Source organism: Lissotriton vulgaris, chromosome 12 (genome assembly GCF_964263255.1).
Source record: "Lissotriton vulgaris chromosome 12, aLisVul1.2, whole genome shotgun sequence".
NCBI lineage: Eukaryota > Metazoa > Chordata > Amphibia > Caudata > Salamandridae > Lissotriton > Lissotriton vulgaris.
Genome location: NC_141700.1, coordinates 685,884,911 through 685,902,310, shown reverse-complemented (window position 1 = coordinate 685,902,310; position 17,400 = coordinate 685,884,911). Strand labels below are relative to the sequence as shown.

Here is a 17,400-nt window from a genome sequence, read left to right as displayed (position 1 = left end):
AAATGTAGATAACCTGACTAACTCTTTTCAAAATAGAAACTTTGTGCTTACTCCACCTCCCAAGTTCTGACACAGTGAATAACCTTGGGAGAAGCCTAGTTTGTCTCATGTGATCACACTAACCTGGCTATGTGGGAGAACAGCCACAGCACACATAATGATTGTGTCCTTCCTATCCCACAATCTGTCAAGTTACTTTTTTACAGTGCTTCTGTCTGATGCTCTTGGTGATTCAATAAATGCATCCTATAGTTTTGTGATGTGTCTTATCACAAAGGTTTTTAATAGATAGCTCATGCATTACACCATCTGAATTCAGTACACAGAACTTTCGAATGTGAGATCTTGATCATTTATTATGGTAGTCTGAATTTAGGTACATATCCTAGTCTAAAAGAATATGGAAAAACATGACAAGGAAACCATGAATCCCGGAACTACTTTGGGACTAAGGTGCTTTGTTTTTAAAGGAGAAAATGACCGATATACAGTATCTCTCAAATTTCTTTTAATTGAAGGTTACAGAAAACTGATGCTTCACATTTTTCTTTTCTGCAGACCCTTTCTACACCTCAGTATGAACTCATCATTGAAGCAAAAGACATGTCCGGCAGCGAAGTGGGATTAACCGGCACAGCCACAGCCACTATCGTCATTGATGATAAAAATGACTATGCACCAGAGTTTACCAAAAAGGAAGTAAGTATTTGTTAAGTCATAGAACTGCAATATTTCACTTCAAAGAATACCTTCAACCTGTTAGATGTTAGTCAGTGTAATTGCTCTATATGATGGCATTGGCGTAGCAAGGAGGGTGCAGGGACATAGCATGTGTTTTTGGGGCAGCGGAGACCACACACTGCGCTCTTACCAAAAGGTCTAGCTACGCCACTGTATGAAGGATGTATATTAGACAATGTTAACATAAATCAATGGGCACTACTGACTTTTTATATTGCTTTGTTTTGCTAGGCTCATGTATAGATGATGTGCATTAAATGAATAGTGCACATAAAAAGAAAATGTACATATTTGCATGATTTATCTCGGGGAGGGATGTTATATATTAGGGAAAAATAGATTAGAGGAGTTAATGGGAATCTAGGCAACAAAAGGTGGGATAAGATATTTTAGTCAATAGTTAATAGTGACACATAGCTCAACCTTAGTTTAATCTACTTGCATTTGACTCTAATGAAAATAACAGTTAGCTTTGAGAAAGTCAGAGAGGTGCAGTAAAATAAAAGACACCCATGTCCATGTTATGGAAATGGATTATAGTTGAATTGTATTAAAAAGGGTTTTTTGATCAAATCAGTAGGATATTTGAAAAATGTGTTACACTGTCTGTTTACTTCACCGAGAAATTATATGCCTATTAACAGTCAGAAGCAAGGATGCACTGCGTGTTGGAGTTAGCAAAAAAAAACATTCTCAAAATTGTAAATGGCGGAAGATTTTGTTGGTAGAAGAGTGTTGTTTTGATTAAGAATTACTAGTTAAGGTCAGAGAAGTAAAACTTAGAAAAAATGTGAGAAGTAATGGACAATGTCCAATAAATTGCCTAATTTGCTGATTGGATGTGTTTTTTATGTCATGCTTCCAATTGTTTTATCGACTGTATCTGTTTGTTTTCATGCAGATTTATTCACGTATCTTTTTCTAAGTACTTATTTAAGGAAAGTTTAGTATGGCCGATTTCAAAATGTCTGTATCAGTAATGTTGCTTGGTTATTAACTTCTATGGCTAAACGCATGCTTTGCACATTGTAGTAGTATTCATTTTTAATATAAAATATTTTACGAAAAGAAAACTTAAACATGTTCCATAAACATGTCAAATTATTTAGCCCAGAAAGGAAAGCCGTTCTTATTTGTAGAGCTCCCACTGATAAACGCCAATTGGTCAATTTAGTAATTTTGAATAGGGCTCCTAAAACTGGATTAAAACAGGTTGCCAGTCATGTCATGGGACCGTCTCTGTCCAGATTTTGTTTGTGACAATCAACAGTCTGTCACAATAACACAATGGTAAGTTAGTGCAACATCAATTATAGGTATCAGAGTATGCATCACTGACCCGACTTTCCTTTACTGTGTGCATGCTGCCTTGAATTGTGTTTCCTTCTAAAATCATGATAAAGTCATTGTGCCAGACTTTGGATTGCAGTGGTTGCCTCAAGTTACAGTATGGTTTTATTCATGTCTACAGTGGAACTAGTAGGAATTAAGCATGTTATTGCCATTCAGAGACCGGCTCTTAAGCCTTTATCAGGCCACAAACAGATTTTGTAAACAAACCGCCTGGGCCAGAGTAAATAAACTGCCCAGATTGTGCTATTTCAGAGCTGAGGTACTATTTAGTGTATTCTAAGAATGTGCGATTTTGCTCCATTTCTTTTCTTATCATCAGTGATGTTCTGAAGCACTGAAAACTAATATTTGTATTTTGACAATGTAAACAGTATACAAACATTATTTTTATCCACCAAGATACAGCACAATATTGCGGTGCTTGATGCTGTAGGAACAATATTTGCTAGAAAAGTCGCTGGTATGATTGATAAGCTCTTTTTATATTTCTCTTACTTATAGCTCGATGTTCGTTTGGTTTTGCCTATTGTTTTTGTGGTCATCCTTGCATAATTCTTAAGGATGGGGAGCATTGATAGGCATGTTTGGGTGCATATTTACATCATAGACAATTAGATTGTGACTGTGAAAGGATGATGAAAGTTTTTCGCAGAGGTCTTGTGAGGGAGGGATGTCGGTGGACTCGCTAGTGGGTTGGGCAAACTCCTTGATGATGTTGAAGAGTTCTTTGCTGTTGTATGCATGACTGGAGATTCTGTCTTCAATCACTTTTTTCCTTGTTTTTCTGATGAGTTGGTGGTGGTCGTTGGAGGCGGCGCTGAAGTTGTTGTGGCCTGTCGAGCAGTGCCTTAACCTCAACTTAATTATTGGTAATACAGCGTAGCCAAAAAAAATCTATATATTTAGCCTTCATGGAACTTACCTCGCCCTTTGACTTTGTCAACAGGTCACAGCTTTGGACTATCCTTTGAAATTAGGACCTGGACGAGTCCCTTGTACACTTTTTAGCCTATTTACACAAAGACCTACACGCCCGGGTGCATATCAGCATGGGTGGTGAGGTATCCAAAGACATTGAAGTCAGCAGAGGGGTCAGGCAGGGTTGCGTCCTGGCCTCTCTCCTACTTATTCTTTATATAAACGACTTGAACAAGTCATTGGCAACCCTCACCCGTGATGTCCCTTGTATCAATGGCAACAAACTTCCCGCCCTAATATACGCCAATGATGCGGGCCGTACCCCAAAAGCTCTCTGCATCATGGTGCGGGGCTTTGTTAATTTCATAGCTAGTTTGGATTAACGCACCAATTAAAAAAAAAATTTAATGGCGTGTGGGTCGAAGAAGAATTTTAACACATCAATTGTTTTAGATTCAGACAGTTTACAAAGCACTCGCACTTTCCCCTACCTAGGGTTGGGATGTGGCTCCAAAGGACTGTGGGTTGACCATGTGGCTTACTGTAGGAGAAAGTTCTCCAATTCTACTAACATAATACTTGGTTTGCCAAAACCTAGGAATACGGAGGTTGTATCTGCCACTGTTAAGATCTTTAAACTTCAGTGCATTCAAACAGCCACTTATGATGCAGAAGTTTGGGGCTTCACTATCTGTGGTAGCATCCAGGGAGAAGAGAACAGATTTTGTCGCAAAATCCTGGGTGCTCCCATTTCCTCCTTATAGTATGCTTGCCACAGCAAACTCAATTTGCCACACATTGAAGATTATATTAAGGCTCACCCTGCATTTTTTGGCTCAGAGTCTGGAAGAATCCAGCGGCACAAGTTACTAGGGAGATTATATTAGATTGTTTAAAATGTGATAGGGGTATAGAAATACCTTGGCTAGCTGCTGTCCACAAAGGTTTAACTAGCGGGAACCATGAGCACTTATTTTTAAATCCCTCAGACCTTGGGATTGTAAGTAAGAAACCCCTACAAACTGCTTTAAACGCATCACAGAGAAAGGTTAGACACAATAAAGAGATTCAGAAAACGTCTGTTGCTAGATATAAGCGTATTGAGAACATTTCCCATGCTCCATCTAGCTATCTTCTAAAACCTATTGGCCGTTGCAAAAGGGGCTTACTTTTTCGGCTGAGGATTGATACTATGAAATTCATGCTCTGTTTTCCTGCGGGGTGTAACTCTAACATTGATTATTTGCCATGTCCCTGTAACAGCTAATATAAAAAATCTATGCCGCACTTCCTATTCTTTTGTAGTTACTATTTAATACACACCAAAAGGTTTTTGATATATTTTTAGGCTATACCTATGACTGACTACAAGGCAGCATATGGGAAGGGATTTGCTTTGGAAAATGAAGAGCTAATCTTTCAGGTTGGTTCTTGAAAGCGGCAGTGCGCACCCATAACTCAATGGGCCCGCCCTGAAGTATCCTTATTTTATCCTGTTTTTATAAAAATATTTAACCTTGGTAAACAAATACCCTGATGAATTCTCCCTTTTTGTATCAGTATTTTTTTATGTTATCCTGTTTTAATTGGATAATTTTTATTGTATATGTTGTTGTTTGTCTGCACTTTTATGGATATACTCTTGTATCCGAATAAAGATATTGATTAGATTTCTTTGAATTATTTTATTTGTTTGATTAATTAAAATCTTACATAAGTTGCAAAAATGTGATCAAATATAAAAAACTAAAAGAACATATATGATTGATATCATATCTTAAATATGCTAACTTATACTTAATAAAATGCAGTGTACAATATATTTAAAGTACTGTAGAAAAGGAGTTCATTTTATACTGCTCTAATTTTTTTCAACTCTCTACAAAAATTTAACAAATTCAGAATTCATAGATAGATCACCAGAGCTTAGATATACCATCAAAGCTTGCCTACATGTCCTTACGCCACGATCATTAAATAGTCTCTTAAGTATAATTTTCCTTTCGTTTCCTAATTCAGGGCAAAGACAAAGTAAATATATAATATTCTCTTGTCCGGATTTACATAGCCTACATTGGGTATCCTCTTCAGATTTCTACCATGGAGGTAAATTATGTATACCCGGCAGTAAGCCAAATCGTGCTTTAATAAAGATATGTTTGTTTTTTAATGACCACAATGTTTCTAAATATTCTTGAACCTTTTTTTGTCTTAAATCCATTTATTATTGGCCATATATCTTTATCTTTTATCAGCGATGGATGATTAGTTAATTTGTTAATTTTTAAAAAAACTTTCCTGACTAATTGTAGTTTCCCAGATAGGCATTAAGCCAAATTCTTCTATCGCTGCATTTAAATAAGTCCAGGCCTGCAGTTTCCTATTATCATTTGCTTCATGCCATAGTAGCTGGGACATTTGATTTTCTTGATTGTTTCTTATTTGGTTCCACACTTTAAGAGATTGTCCTTTCCTCACATATAACTGGTTGTTTAACCTAAATCCCAGCCTCACTTGTGCTTGTGAAGCGTTATTAGGCAAACAAAAAAGGGTTTTATAGGTTCTTGCAACCGCATTATTATTGATCGCCGCATCGTTCCCATTTAGTACCTCACTTCCGTATGTTAGAGTAGGTAACAGTTTTGCTGAAATCCCCTTTAAGAAGGGACAATAAGATAAGTCGTTTATTGATTTCTGTAGGATCCTAAATGCTGCTCCCAAAGCATTTGCTTTTCTGTAAATATCCTTTTTTTGCGGGAGGAAGTTTCCATTGTCATGAAATATAACATCTAAATATTTGTAAGATTCAACTTTCTCTAATTGGGTTTGTTCCAATGACCATATAAATTTATGTTTAAGTCTTGTATTTTTTGTAATTACCATTACTTTGGTCTATGCATCATTTATTATCATATTGTTTTCTTTTGCATATGTTGAAATGCGATTGATTAACCATTGCAACCCAACTTTAGTTTGACTTAAAAGTATAACGTCGTCTGCATACAACAAATCGAATAATTGCTTGTCAGCTTACCTAGGCGGATGTGAATTTACTTCATTCAGCACAGTTGAAGGATCTGCTTAAAACAAGTTAAGAAGCAATGGGGCCAGGACACACCCTTGCTTTAATCCTCCAGTCGTAGGTATTTCTTTTGTTGGCGTCCGTCCATCTCCAATCATCACCATAATCCAAGTATCAGTATGCAAAAGTTGAATCAATTCTAATAATGAGGCTGGAATTCCCTGCTCTTTTAGTTTTTTCCTCAGAAGGTGTGACGATTCACGCAATCGAAAGCAAATTTAAAATCAACAAAACAAAGATACAATGGCTGTTTTGCTAAAATTGGCTTATCGATTAATACCAATAGGACTAATATTTTTGTAGAAGTTCCTAGACCTTTTATGAATCCTGTTTAATTTGGGGGCAGTATCTGCTTATCCTTTACCCAATCTGTAAGGCTTGACAATAAGATCAACGCGAACACTTTTGCATCAGTATCTTGCAGGGTTATCAAACAATAGTTCTCCTGCAATTGCCAATTTCCTTTCTTAAAAATAGGAGATATTAATGACCCTCTCCAGGATTTTGGAATCAACCCAGTCTGTACAACTTAGTTAAAAACCTCTGTTAGATATGCTGACCAAAAGTCTGGTTCTTCTTTATAGAGAGCAAACGGGATACCATTGGAACTTGATGCCCGTCTTTTTGTTTCTTTATTAGTTTGGAGACTTGAGATTTTGTTATATAAATTTCAATATCATATTCTATGTCAGTTTTTACCATCCTTATCTGCATGCCATCCTGAATATTTGCTTTCGCAGCTGGGTTTAAAAGTTTTATAAGGAATATAAACCATGCATCTTCATTTAAGACGGATGCTACCACAGATGTGTTAGGTCTTACGAAACAATTAATCATTTTCCAAAACTCCCTTGAGTTTACTTGATTACTTGCGTAGAAGATGTTTGTCCACAAGTCCTGCCTGCCTTTGCTCTTTTCTTAAAGGTTCAAAACAAGTTTATTTAGACAATTGTCCATAAAACATTCTAAAAAGTACATATTAATTAAAACCATTCAAATGAGCCCCCTCCTCACCACCCCATCCCCATTACATTTATTTTTTTAAATTCTGTTTAATAAATCGTAAGAACTGAGCAATCCCAACTGCCACATCTAAATATCGCATCTCAGACAATAACTCCACCGCCTTGTTCCTATGAAGAGCATCATATTTAAAAAACAAAGTTCTTAAAAACTAGATCCGATTTGCAAGATAAAAAGCGCAGTCAATAAGAATATGCGTAATAGTGCATTTGACTTTCAAAGGACAGGAAAAAAGACCACTATTATTTTGCACCCCTTTGCACCCCTGTCTTATATGGGTGGGATGAAGATTGGATTACATCCCACCCGAATCCTTAGAATTTCATTTCTCAAACCTGGATCTGGTAACTGTGATAAGTAAGGGAAAACACCATCCTGGCCAAGTGAAGCTTACGAGAAATGAATAGATGATTTCTTCTTTAGATATGATAAATCACGTTGTTGAGACAACCACAGCAACACATTCTCTCAATTCTCGTTTGCCTGGAAAGCTGAGCCAAGAGGTGACTGTACCATTAATTAAATGGTGATTCTTCATTACAGTCATTTTGGTTCTAACAGCCTTTGCCCACATCCTTTCGCTGCTTTGGTTCTCTTCCCAGCACAATCTGGATACTTTAGCCAACTCATCATTCTCGAGCAGGGTGTTGAAGTATCTTAGAGCCCGAGTGGCGGCCGCCATGTTCCAAGATCCCAGACTAAACTCTCTCCTTATAGCCTGGACCATGGTACATTGTAGGAGTGATAGAAGTCTTTACAGTACTACCCCTTCCAGTTTGTCCCATTCATAGGTTGGATCAAGAGAGAATACCTCTCCTCCATTCAGGCCTATTGGTGGAATCTTCCCTTCATAGGCCTTTAGTAAAGGGATATGGGATAGGCCGCTAAATCGACCATTAAATCCAGATAAACAGCTTGCCTGCAAAAGGGCCTTCTGCCTAGTGGCATCCCAATTTGTTCTTTTCGTTCCAGATTAATTTCCTATTTTTAATTTTATAAGTATATCTTCATTGTTTAGAAACTTAGATAACTGTCTTCTGAGTTTATTACCGGTCGGTCTAGTTTTCTTAACTGTATATGATAGATTGATATTAATTTCCCTTAGTTCCATTTGAGTCACTTGTTTTTTTCTCTACGCTAGGAGTGAAATCATATGGTTTAACTAGTTTCTGTATGATGTTTTCCCATTGTTGAACTACAGACCTCATGGTTTTATCTTTAAAACATTCTTTAACCAGTTTTTGCGCATGTTCCTTTATATCATCCCTATTCTATGTTTTCCATATAGGTTTTCTATAATTGATGGTATCCGTCTGACCTTGCGTTGTTAAATACATTTGATGTTTCAAACAAGACAATTTTATATTAATTTTTTTTTTACTATGGTCACTATCAGGCACCTTCCTTAAATAGTAGGAAATTAAGTTGTTAAAAATATTTAGTGATAACATTGTGTAGTCAATTCGTGATTTAGAGTTATGTGTCTGAAATCTTCCATTTAATATTCTTAGTCCCAATGCTTCCATATCCATAACAAAGTTTCTTCCCAATGAACCTTGTTTGGCGTTTTGTGAGGAATCCAACTTTTGCTCAAGAATTGTCCATTGTTGGTTGAGACTGTATAAAATCGTCTTGTAGGAAGGGTATAGTTGATTTAGGTTAAAGTCACCTGTTACTATAAAATCTGCAAAAAGGTCATCCATTATTTGCTCTAATAAGAAACTAGTAAGAGCATCACACTTATCCTTCCTTTAACTCTGTTTTGGTGGACTATATATTTTAATCAGCATTAGCACTTTTGATTTTTCTCGTTCGCTTGATGTATATCGCAACTTTACCATTTGGAAGTTAGAGTTATTCGTAGGTAACTGCTCATGTTCAACTTTCAGGTCGATAGATAAGAATATTGCTTGCCCCCCACCGGGACGACCAAAATGATGATGTTTAACTGCAGGCTCAAAATATCTTTTGTTTCCATGTAACATAAAAGGGCCCATTGCCCACGTTTCCTGTAATAATATAATTAGAAAGGAATTTGATAATGTATCTATTTGGGCATTATTTATATTTTTACATAACCCATTTATGTTCCAAGATATTGAATTGAATTGAATACAATTAAGCACATTCCTGCTGTAACAGAGCTCAAACGAGGAAAGATTTGGAGGAATGCATCGCAAACCATATATTTCTAGACACAATAGTCATTGGCATTTTTCTAATTGTTATAACCCAGAAAGATAAATGTATAAAGGGTTTGTAAAGGCATAGTCTGTGAAGGAAATTTGGAGAAAATTAACTGCAAAATTGTAATCGCATTGCCTATTGGCTACACGTACATATAGGCTGCGGGTAATAAGCCCACTGAACTATCTTAATGGAATGAAAACCTACAGCTACACAGACCTCAAACGGCAGAGCTACATAGTGCTGCAATACATCCATACAGCATATGCAAGATGTCTGTAGATGCTTCAACGTTCACTGGATTTCTTAATTCAGTTAAATGCCACTTTAACCCAGCAGTATTCAGACAGCCAGATAAATGGCATAAACTGTCTGCCCAACTTCAGTAGGAAAGGGTTAGTGCCTCTCTGGTTATATAGCTACAAGGCTCAAAGAACCATAATCTCCTCCACCTATGAATCCTAAAACTCCCTCTACACTCTACTAATCCTTGAAACTCCAGTTATTCCTGACCCCTACGTACTCTTCATCACCACAAACATCACCCATCCATGAACTCAAAAACCCCACAAGAGTCCTAAATTCCACCCAAGATTAATGTAGCTAGTGTAAAGTACCCAAGCAAGCCGATGCAGAACTAAATCTGTCCATGTTACAGATTAGCTTGGTGGCAGCATTGAATGAACAGAACCAACACAATGGCCTGCGATGCCCAACTAAAAGGTTGCTTTGAAGAGTGAAGCTGGAGAGAACCAATGGTAAGTAAGGGCGTACCAAGCGGTTTACTGTATACAATACCCCTTGCAGCAAATAGCTCATGCGCTCTCCTAGGCGAGACTGAAAAAGGGGACCCTCAGACCCACTCTTCAGTTCACTTTCTCGAACTGCCGAAGGACTCTCAGAGGACTGCCTGCTGCTGTGGCATGCTGTGCACTCCACAAGATTGCTTTGCTGCACCTGAAGGTTTGCTTTTTGCCTGCAGCCCACTTTGAACCCTCAGAAACCTTTCCTGCTGCTTGAGCCCTGTTTAATCACCTGCACCCAGGACCATCAGAGTGACTCCAAGGTCTAGTGAGAAGGCTGCTTGTTTAGAGTCTCATGGACAGAAAAGGCTTCATCCATCTTCAACCTGCAACTGGACCTAGCCTGAGTGACTCCTAACCTCTACCAAGTCATGTCCCTCCAATCGTGATCAGTTGGTGCTGGTGCTAAAGATGCCCAGATAGCCAAAATCCAAAGCTTGAGACAGAAAACTTTTAGAAAAGACTGCTCTGGGAATGGAGGAAATACCAGGATCAACCTGCTTGTCTATTAGCCCATGGTGCATCGCCAGTTGGCCTGACTTCATACAGCTCCCATTACGTTCTTCTTGCAGCAGCATATTCTGCTCATAGCTGTTTCGCCAAATGGGTATCTAACATCTTGGGAAACTCATCGGCTAAGCCTCCTGCCTTGTCCCACTACAGTTTGTTCACTTCCAAAAAGGTGACTAAATCTAAATGTAGAAATCTTCACTGCGATTCAATCTAGTGACTCACTGACGACGATACTTCCTCCTCGGACACTACCTGCATCCGTGCCCCACTGAATTTTACCTTCTCAGAATATTTTTTATGACATTTCTTTTAAGTCTGAAGGTAAGCGCTGACTGGGTTGAATCCACTTGTTGTATCCGACCTGCTCTCCATTGTGATAAGCAATATTTGTTTACTTTGACCAGGTCTCGCAAGACTAGATGTCCGTAGTTGGTGCTATAATTTTTAGAAGTTACATTTTAATTCACATTTTTAAAACTCGTAACTCCAGTTCTAATGATTGGATTGTTGTTGTTTTTGTGTCAAATATATTAAAATGTACTCTATTTTTATAAATTGGTGTAGGATTTTTCTTGTGTGGGGTTTTCACTTTATTGCTGTTTGTGTACTGTGTAAAGACTTTACACATTGCCTCTAACTTAAGCCTAATTCCTATTGTGTCAAGCTACCAGAGAGTTAAGCACAGGTTAATTTAAGACTTTTGTGGGTCACCCTGATGACGATTGTGGATGTTGGGTGATAGGGGTTCACCCCGTTTCAACCAAATATCCAACCCAATTTCTCACAGAGTGGTTTAATCAAGCTTACCTTTACCAAGCATTGGGTGTGTGTAAAAAATACCCTTCCATCCCTCCCCCCTCTGTCTCATCCCAAACCTTTCTGACTACTATGCACTCCCAAATAACCTTCTCAAACTTTGACCCGATCTTTAGCCATTCCACCAAACAATGACCCATGATCACTACTTGCAACAAAAACCTGCAACTTCCCCTTTATAAATCCATTCATATAGTTCTATCCCTTTCCCAAACCCTCTTTTCAAGCCCATCCCTATCATTCAGCCCTACTCCAAACTCCCCTAAACTTGTATTAAACCAAGAGCGCAAACCTAACATAGCCAATGCACAAGACAAAAAAAGCAAAACAAAGGTTCTAACTGCTAATCTTGGGTTGCAAAGTAGCATGCTACTCACTAAACAGTGTTTCAATGCTTTGTCAGGGGTCGTAAGAGAAATATAAATAAGCTTAAAATTCAAGAAAGTGTGTAAAACCTGAGAATATCTCCTACCTTCCTTTTTATTGTCTTCTAAAATTGGACTTCGGAAAAAAGCTAAATATCCTAATTAAGTCCTAAAAATCTTACATGTTTTGCACTTTTCATGCTCTGCAAATTGGTGTCAATAAACTATTCTTGCTGTCAGGATTATTTGTCTGGAGCTGCATTAATAAAATATAAACATGAAATAACAGAGATTTGGAACAGTGAGGCTGACTCTGACTGGATATCTGTATTGACAGAGAGGGCTGTGAATTAAATGCAGAGACTAAACACACTGAATGTGCTGAGAACATTGGTTTATCGCGAGCATTCAATCTGTAAAAGTGCATTGCTGTCAATACAAAAGTAGCAATGTCTGCATCTGTGAACCAAACTCTATTTTCATCCTGAATATATATGATCGCCAGATATATCAGGACCGACCAAAATACGCGCTATTATTGAAACACCCACACAGACGATGAAGTGGTGATAACACCAACCAGATACATTATTGTACCACAAGAGAGCTTTAATGTGTCACTAATGGTGGGTGTTATACTTTATTCCTGAGTTTTTAATCTCAACCTGCAACAACATTGACTCTAGAATATTGACCACCGCTACAATGTCAAGGTGAGTATTTGTAGGTAGACGTAGATAACCATTCTTATCTAAAATCTACTTACCTCAAAGATCTATATCATCAAAGTGAGTATATTTAGAGTTAAAAAAAGCAAATCACTACTTACATATATTCACTTACCTTGACCATATAGTGGTAGTCAATATTCTGCAGTTGATATTCTTTTGGGTCGATATTTTTTACCTAGTTATTATGACATGCAATACTTCCAAGTATGTTAGGCCCCCAACTGCAGTGTTTGTGTTGTGGAGGTGTTGAAATCTTTTTATCTAAGTACAGAACATTCCAGAACCACAATTAATAACTGATGTGATGAAATGCACCCACAATCGTTATTCCAGCGTAATTCTAATCACTGCCTCTAGATGACTGTAGGCAACCCCTGAGGAGCGAAAAGACAAATTAGGAAGATAAGAGAAATGAAGTGCTTAATTTGTGCTGGTGTTTGCCGTGCTCAACATCCTCACTTATTACTTAGCATGGCACGTATTTATAACAGCCAACCACGCTGGTCCTTTCAACCTATTTATTTTTATTTTTAAAGAACAGGCGTATAGTGGCTAAAAATCAAATGAATAATTCATTCGAGCTTGTCCATGCAATCTCAGAGCTTTAGGCCACCTGATATAGTCCAATTTGTCACATTTGTAGGAGTGTGATGGTTAGTAGATACTGGTATCTGACGGCTTTAGCAGGGACTGTAGCTGATGCAAACTGCAGTGGCCTCCTAAGGAACAGCATTGGACATTGAAAGTTGGACATCCACAATTAAAGGGGAAGGGACAGAACATAACAGAGCCCCGAAGCCAGAAATGAGGCATGAGAATGGACTGAAAACTGGACTGAAAGAGGCATAGAGTCCAGCAGAAACACCATAACAGCTATAAGCATGCAGTATCCTGTTGCAAAGGCAAGTTTTATGTAGGGCACACTTGATGAAGCCTTTGGTCATCTGGAAACAGGTCATGCTGGAGCTCATTCTTAGCCTGAACAACCAACATCTGTTTGCATGTCCACGGGGTCAGTGCGTGCCACATTGGGTTTCAATGTGGGCTCAGGCGAATGCCCCTTACTTACCACCTCAGCCGACATTGGTCGGGTGTAGCTTGGTCAGTAAGACTGGGGGACGGGGGGTGGGAGTGCGCTTCAGATTTTACTACAATCAGCCTGGCATACAGCCTGGGAGAAGTGTGGCTCACTGGTTAGAGGAGGCAGACCTGGAAACAGAGGTCAACCTGGGACCAGGGTTCATTTCCCGGCTCGGCGGGTCTTGAGTCCGAAAATGTCCACGTACTCGACAATTCTCGCTCCGGGGCCTACTTGATTCATGGGTTCACACTCTGCAACTCTGGGCAATAGCTTGCTTAATCTCCACAACGGCCCCTCGCGGTGGGATGCCTGGCTTTCACCTTGTGGATACCCTACCGGGGTATTTCACAGGGGAATACCAGGACGGGTTCCCTAAGCAAGCGCTTAGATACCGGGTCGGTGATTTGCGCTATATAAATACATGTACATTTACATACATTATACGACAAGCAGGGTGCATGAGCGGGGCCTAAAGGGCAGTGGAAAGGGAGAGGCGTGTGAATTGGTAGGAGTACTGAGAGAGACAATATTTTGTAAAATAACCACTATTTTGGAGGACTTTCAAAACACAGTGTGTGTGTGTTTTTTTCAGTGGGTATGTAAAATTCCCGGGGATATACCATTAGCATCTCACAATACCCGACTGAATGCACCTGTATCCGATGTGCATATTTGATTTGTTTGGGTTGTTATCCCCTTTGACGATTGTACCGCAACTTGTACCTTCCTCGCCCTTAAATTGTAAAGCGCTCTGATATCCTTCGGGATCATGTTCGCGCTATATAAAACTTTATAAATAAATAAATAAATATATAAACTATTTATCAGAAAATGCATTTATTGAGGTGGTGTAACACCCCAAACACATTCTCTCCCCGAAGCCATGCCCCCACATGGGTCTTCTTCTATACAAGAATCTATCCCACGCTTTCCATTATTTACAATAAAAAAAATAGCAAAAATGACTTCTACTTCCTACATGGAATACTTGTGTAAGTGAGAACATCCCAGCAAGCAGTCACAATGTCCCTCGATGGAGCTTCTGTCTGCAAGGAGTCTGGATACTTCTGTGTAAGAAAGAGCATGAGCGGCAGCGGGAAAAAATGCTGTTAAATAGGCCTCTGGATTATTGACACGAAATGATTATAAGGGTAAAATAATCACCTCGTTAGAAATGCCTGCGCCAACAATAAATGAGATGGGAATGACACGCAAGCCAAAATACAAATGTAAGTGTTGACAATGGGGGGGCCGACAGAGAAATTGCTGACATCTGGTGCGACAGAAATGCGTTGGAAAGTGCAACATATTAACAGAAATATCAGGCACTCATAGGACATTTATGGAGAAATGGATCTCCTAAAATAAAAATGTATCGCGAACATCCAGTGAGGTAAAAACCCATCCTGAACAACATTATAGGTCTGCGATAGTAATGCGCTCTATAAACACCGTCCTGAGCTGGGGGAGGGGTCGGACACAGAACCCGAAATGTTCGTAGTGTAAGTACGCTTCAGTGCCAGCGACAGATCCCCGTCAATCACTTTTCACCGCGTCACTGCCTTTGGCTCTGTACAGCTCCCGGCGGCCCTGTGGCTAGGTTTGCGCCACGCACGAGACACATACATACATAAATTGAACTCTGACAGACACGAGCGCTGTGCAGAGCAATCGCATCGACACCAAGGGTGATTTGTGACAGAAACGTACACTCTACGAGGCACTGCGCTGAGCACAAAGCGTCACCAGTGACGGAAACGTGCAAATCCAAGCCTTGCGCTCAATTAAGACGTTCTGTGACAGAAATGCGCGCTGTGCCAGGCACGTGCCTCGGAAATAAACGTGGTTTGAGATATACATTTTTCGGGAGTATGAGGCCGTTGTCAGAAATGCAACTTTAGGGAGTAGGAGACACTAATGACAAGCATGGACGCCGGGGAATGGACCAATGGCAGCCTGTGTGACAGGAATTTTTGATGTGTCGAAGCCCTTCCTCAAGAGCAGAAACAGATCTGCGAAATATGCATAATGAGGCAAAAGCCAACCATGCGCTCAGAGAGGGCTGTGAACATGGGTACAGAAGAGAGACCGATCACTGGAGGACTCTGACAGCCGAGCAAGGACGGACAGATGCTGGTGTCAGCAACAGTGTTGTGTGTCTGCAACAGAAAAGCGAGGGGGGCTTAATCTGCAGGAAAGGTGTGTGACAGGAATACACAAGGTGACACATCCCTGCGTCTGCAGCAGACAAAATGCTTTGACGGAAATGTGCAACGTGACACAAACTGATGCACACACCAACTACAACAGCAGTAGAACTCTGTGACAGAAAAACACAATAATGCAGACTCAAGCCTCGACAATGCAGAAGTGGAAGGCACCTGCAGCAGCAGTAGGAAACGGCAGGTAACAAAAATGGACAAGAGTGGTCTATGCACAAAGGGTCACGCACGAGAGAGGTCTCTATTCCGGAAGCACGATGGACGGATAGCGGCTTCAGCAGCAGTGTATCTCTGTGTTACTTGCGGACACACATGTCGGCACAAAGGGACTTCATTGGTTGGCTAGAGCAACAGTTCTCTGTTCCCTATTCCTGGTTCCCTGAGGCGGCTCCTTATCTGCTCTGCTGACACCAAACCAGCAAAAAAATACTTCATGTTCGCTTTGTGATAAGCTCAGCCAAGCCTGGGTTTCTCAGATTGAAAACAGCCTGTGGAACTGGAACGCACACAAAGGAAACCTCAGAAGTGCACTCTGGTGAACCTTCAAACTTAGAACAAAACTATGTCACTTGCAGTTGACAGCAATTTCATTCAACATACATATACATTTTTGACTTAGAGAAGAAAGTTGAGGCTGTTGGCTGGAGCAGGAATGGGCCATGGTGAGACATATCTCATAGAGGAGAGGTTTCATGGGTAGAGTGCTTCATTTTAGCCAAGATTCTGTAGTCCCGGCCACTGCGGTTCAACTCCAACTAAACCAAGCGTTTTTTAATTTTACCAATACAAAGCTGTCATAGTATTCCTGCTTTGGAAACATGATTTTGCCATTTTTCATCTCAGTGTGGATGACACTGTGCTAATCTTATGCTTAAAGACTTCGCTGTATAAATGGGAAAAATAATTTGTCACTTACCTGCTCTGTGTAGATGGCATTGTGCAAATCCTATGCTTAAAAACTCTACTAGAAAAACAAACATTTGAGGTCAGCAGATTCAGAGTGTCAGTAGTGTTGTAGGGGGCTCCATATAAAGGAGCTGCTCTCTACCTAAAACTTGGGAACTGTCCGGAGTTACTTGCTTCAGTTTTAGAGTAGTTGAAAATGACCATCAGTTGACTGGCATTCTCGTGCCATAAGATAGTTATTACTCGCGCCCTCAGCATGCGCTGCTAATTGCCCCATATATTACATCACTCATAACATCTTCTATAACAACATTGAGAATATCAATGCAGCATTTGCTGTAACATTTTTGATGAGAAAACTTTGCATGGTGGGGGCACGAACTATAGTTACCTTAGGCCACGAGTTATAGTTACTTGAAATAACTCTAACTATAACTGCTGAAAATCTATGGTTTTGTGTGTGTAAAATGTGAACCTAACCATAACGTCTCTGTAATCTTTGACTTTTTTCAGTATATATGTATATATATATATATATATATATATATATATATATATATATATATATATATATCTCGAAAATAGGAACAATGAGGCATAGGTGAAAAGCAGTGAAAATGCTTTCCGTGCATCGCTCCCCTACGGGGCTGAAATGAGGG

General features: G+C 39.5%; 1 protein-coding gene across 1 annotated transcript in view; it reads left to right on the top strand.

The window, feature by feature from the left end:
* Positions 1 to 17,400, top strand: part of CDH13 (cadherin 13) — a 2,285,705-nt gene that overhangs the window by 1,666,029 nt on the left and 602,276 nt on the right. The window contains exon 8 of the mRNA XM_086945882.1: positions 559 to 699. Coding sequence (XP_086802008.1) covers positions 559 to 699 — 141 coding nt within the window. The remainder of the gene's footprint in view (positions 1 to 558; positions 700 to 17,400) is intronic.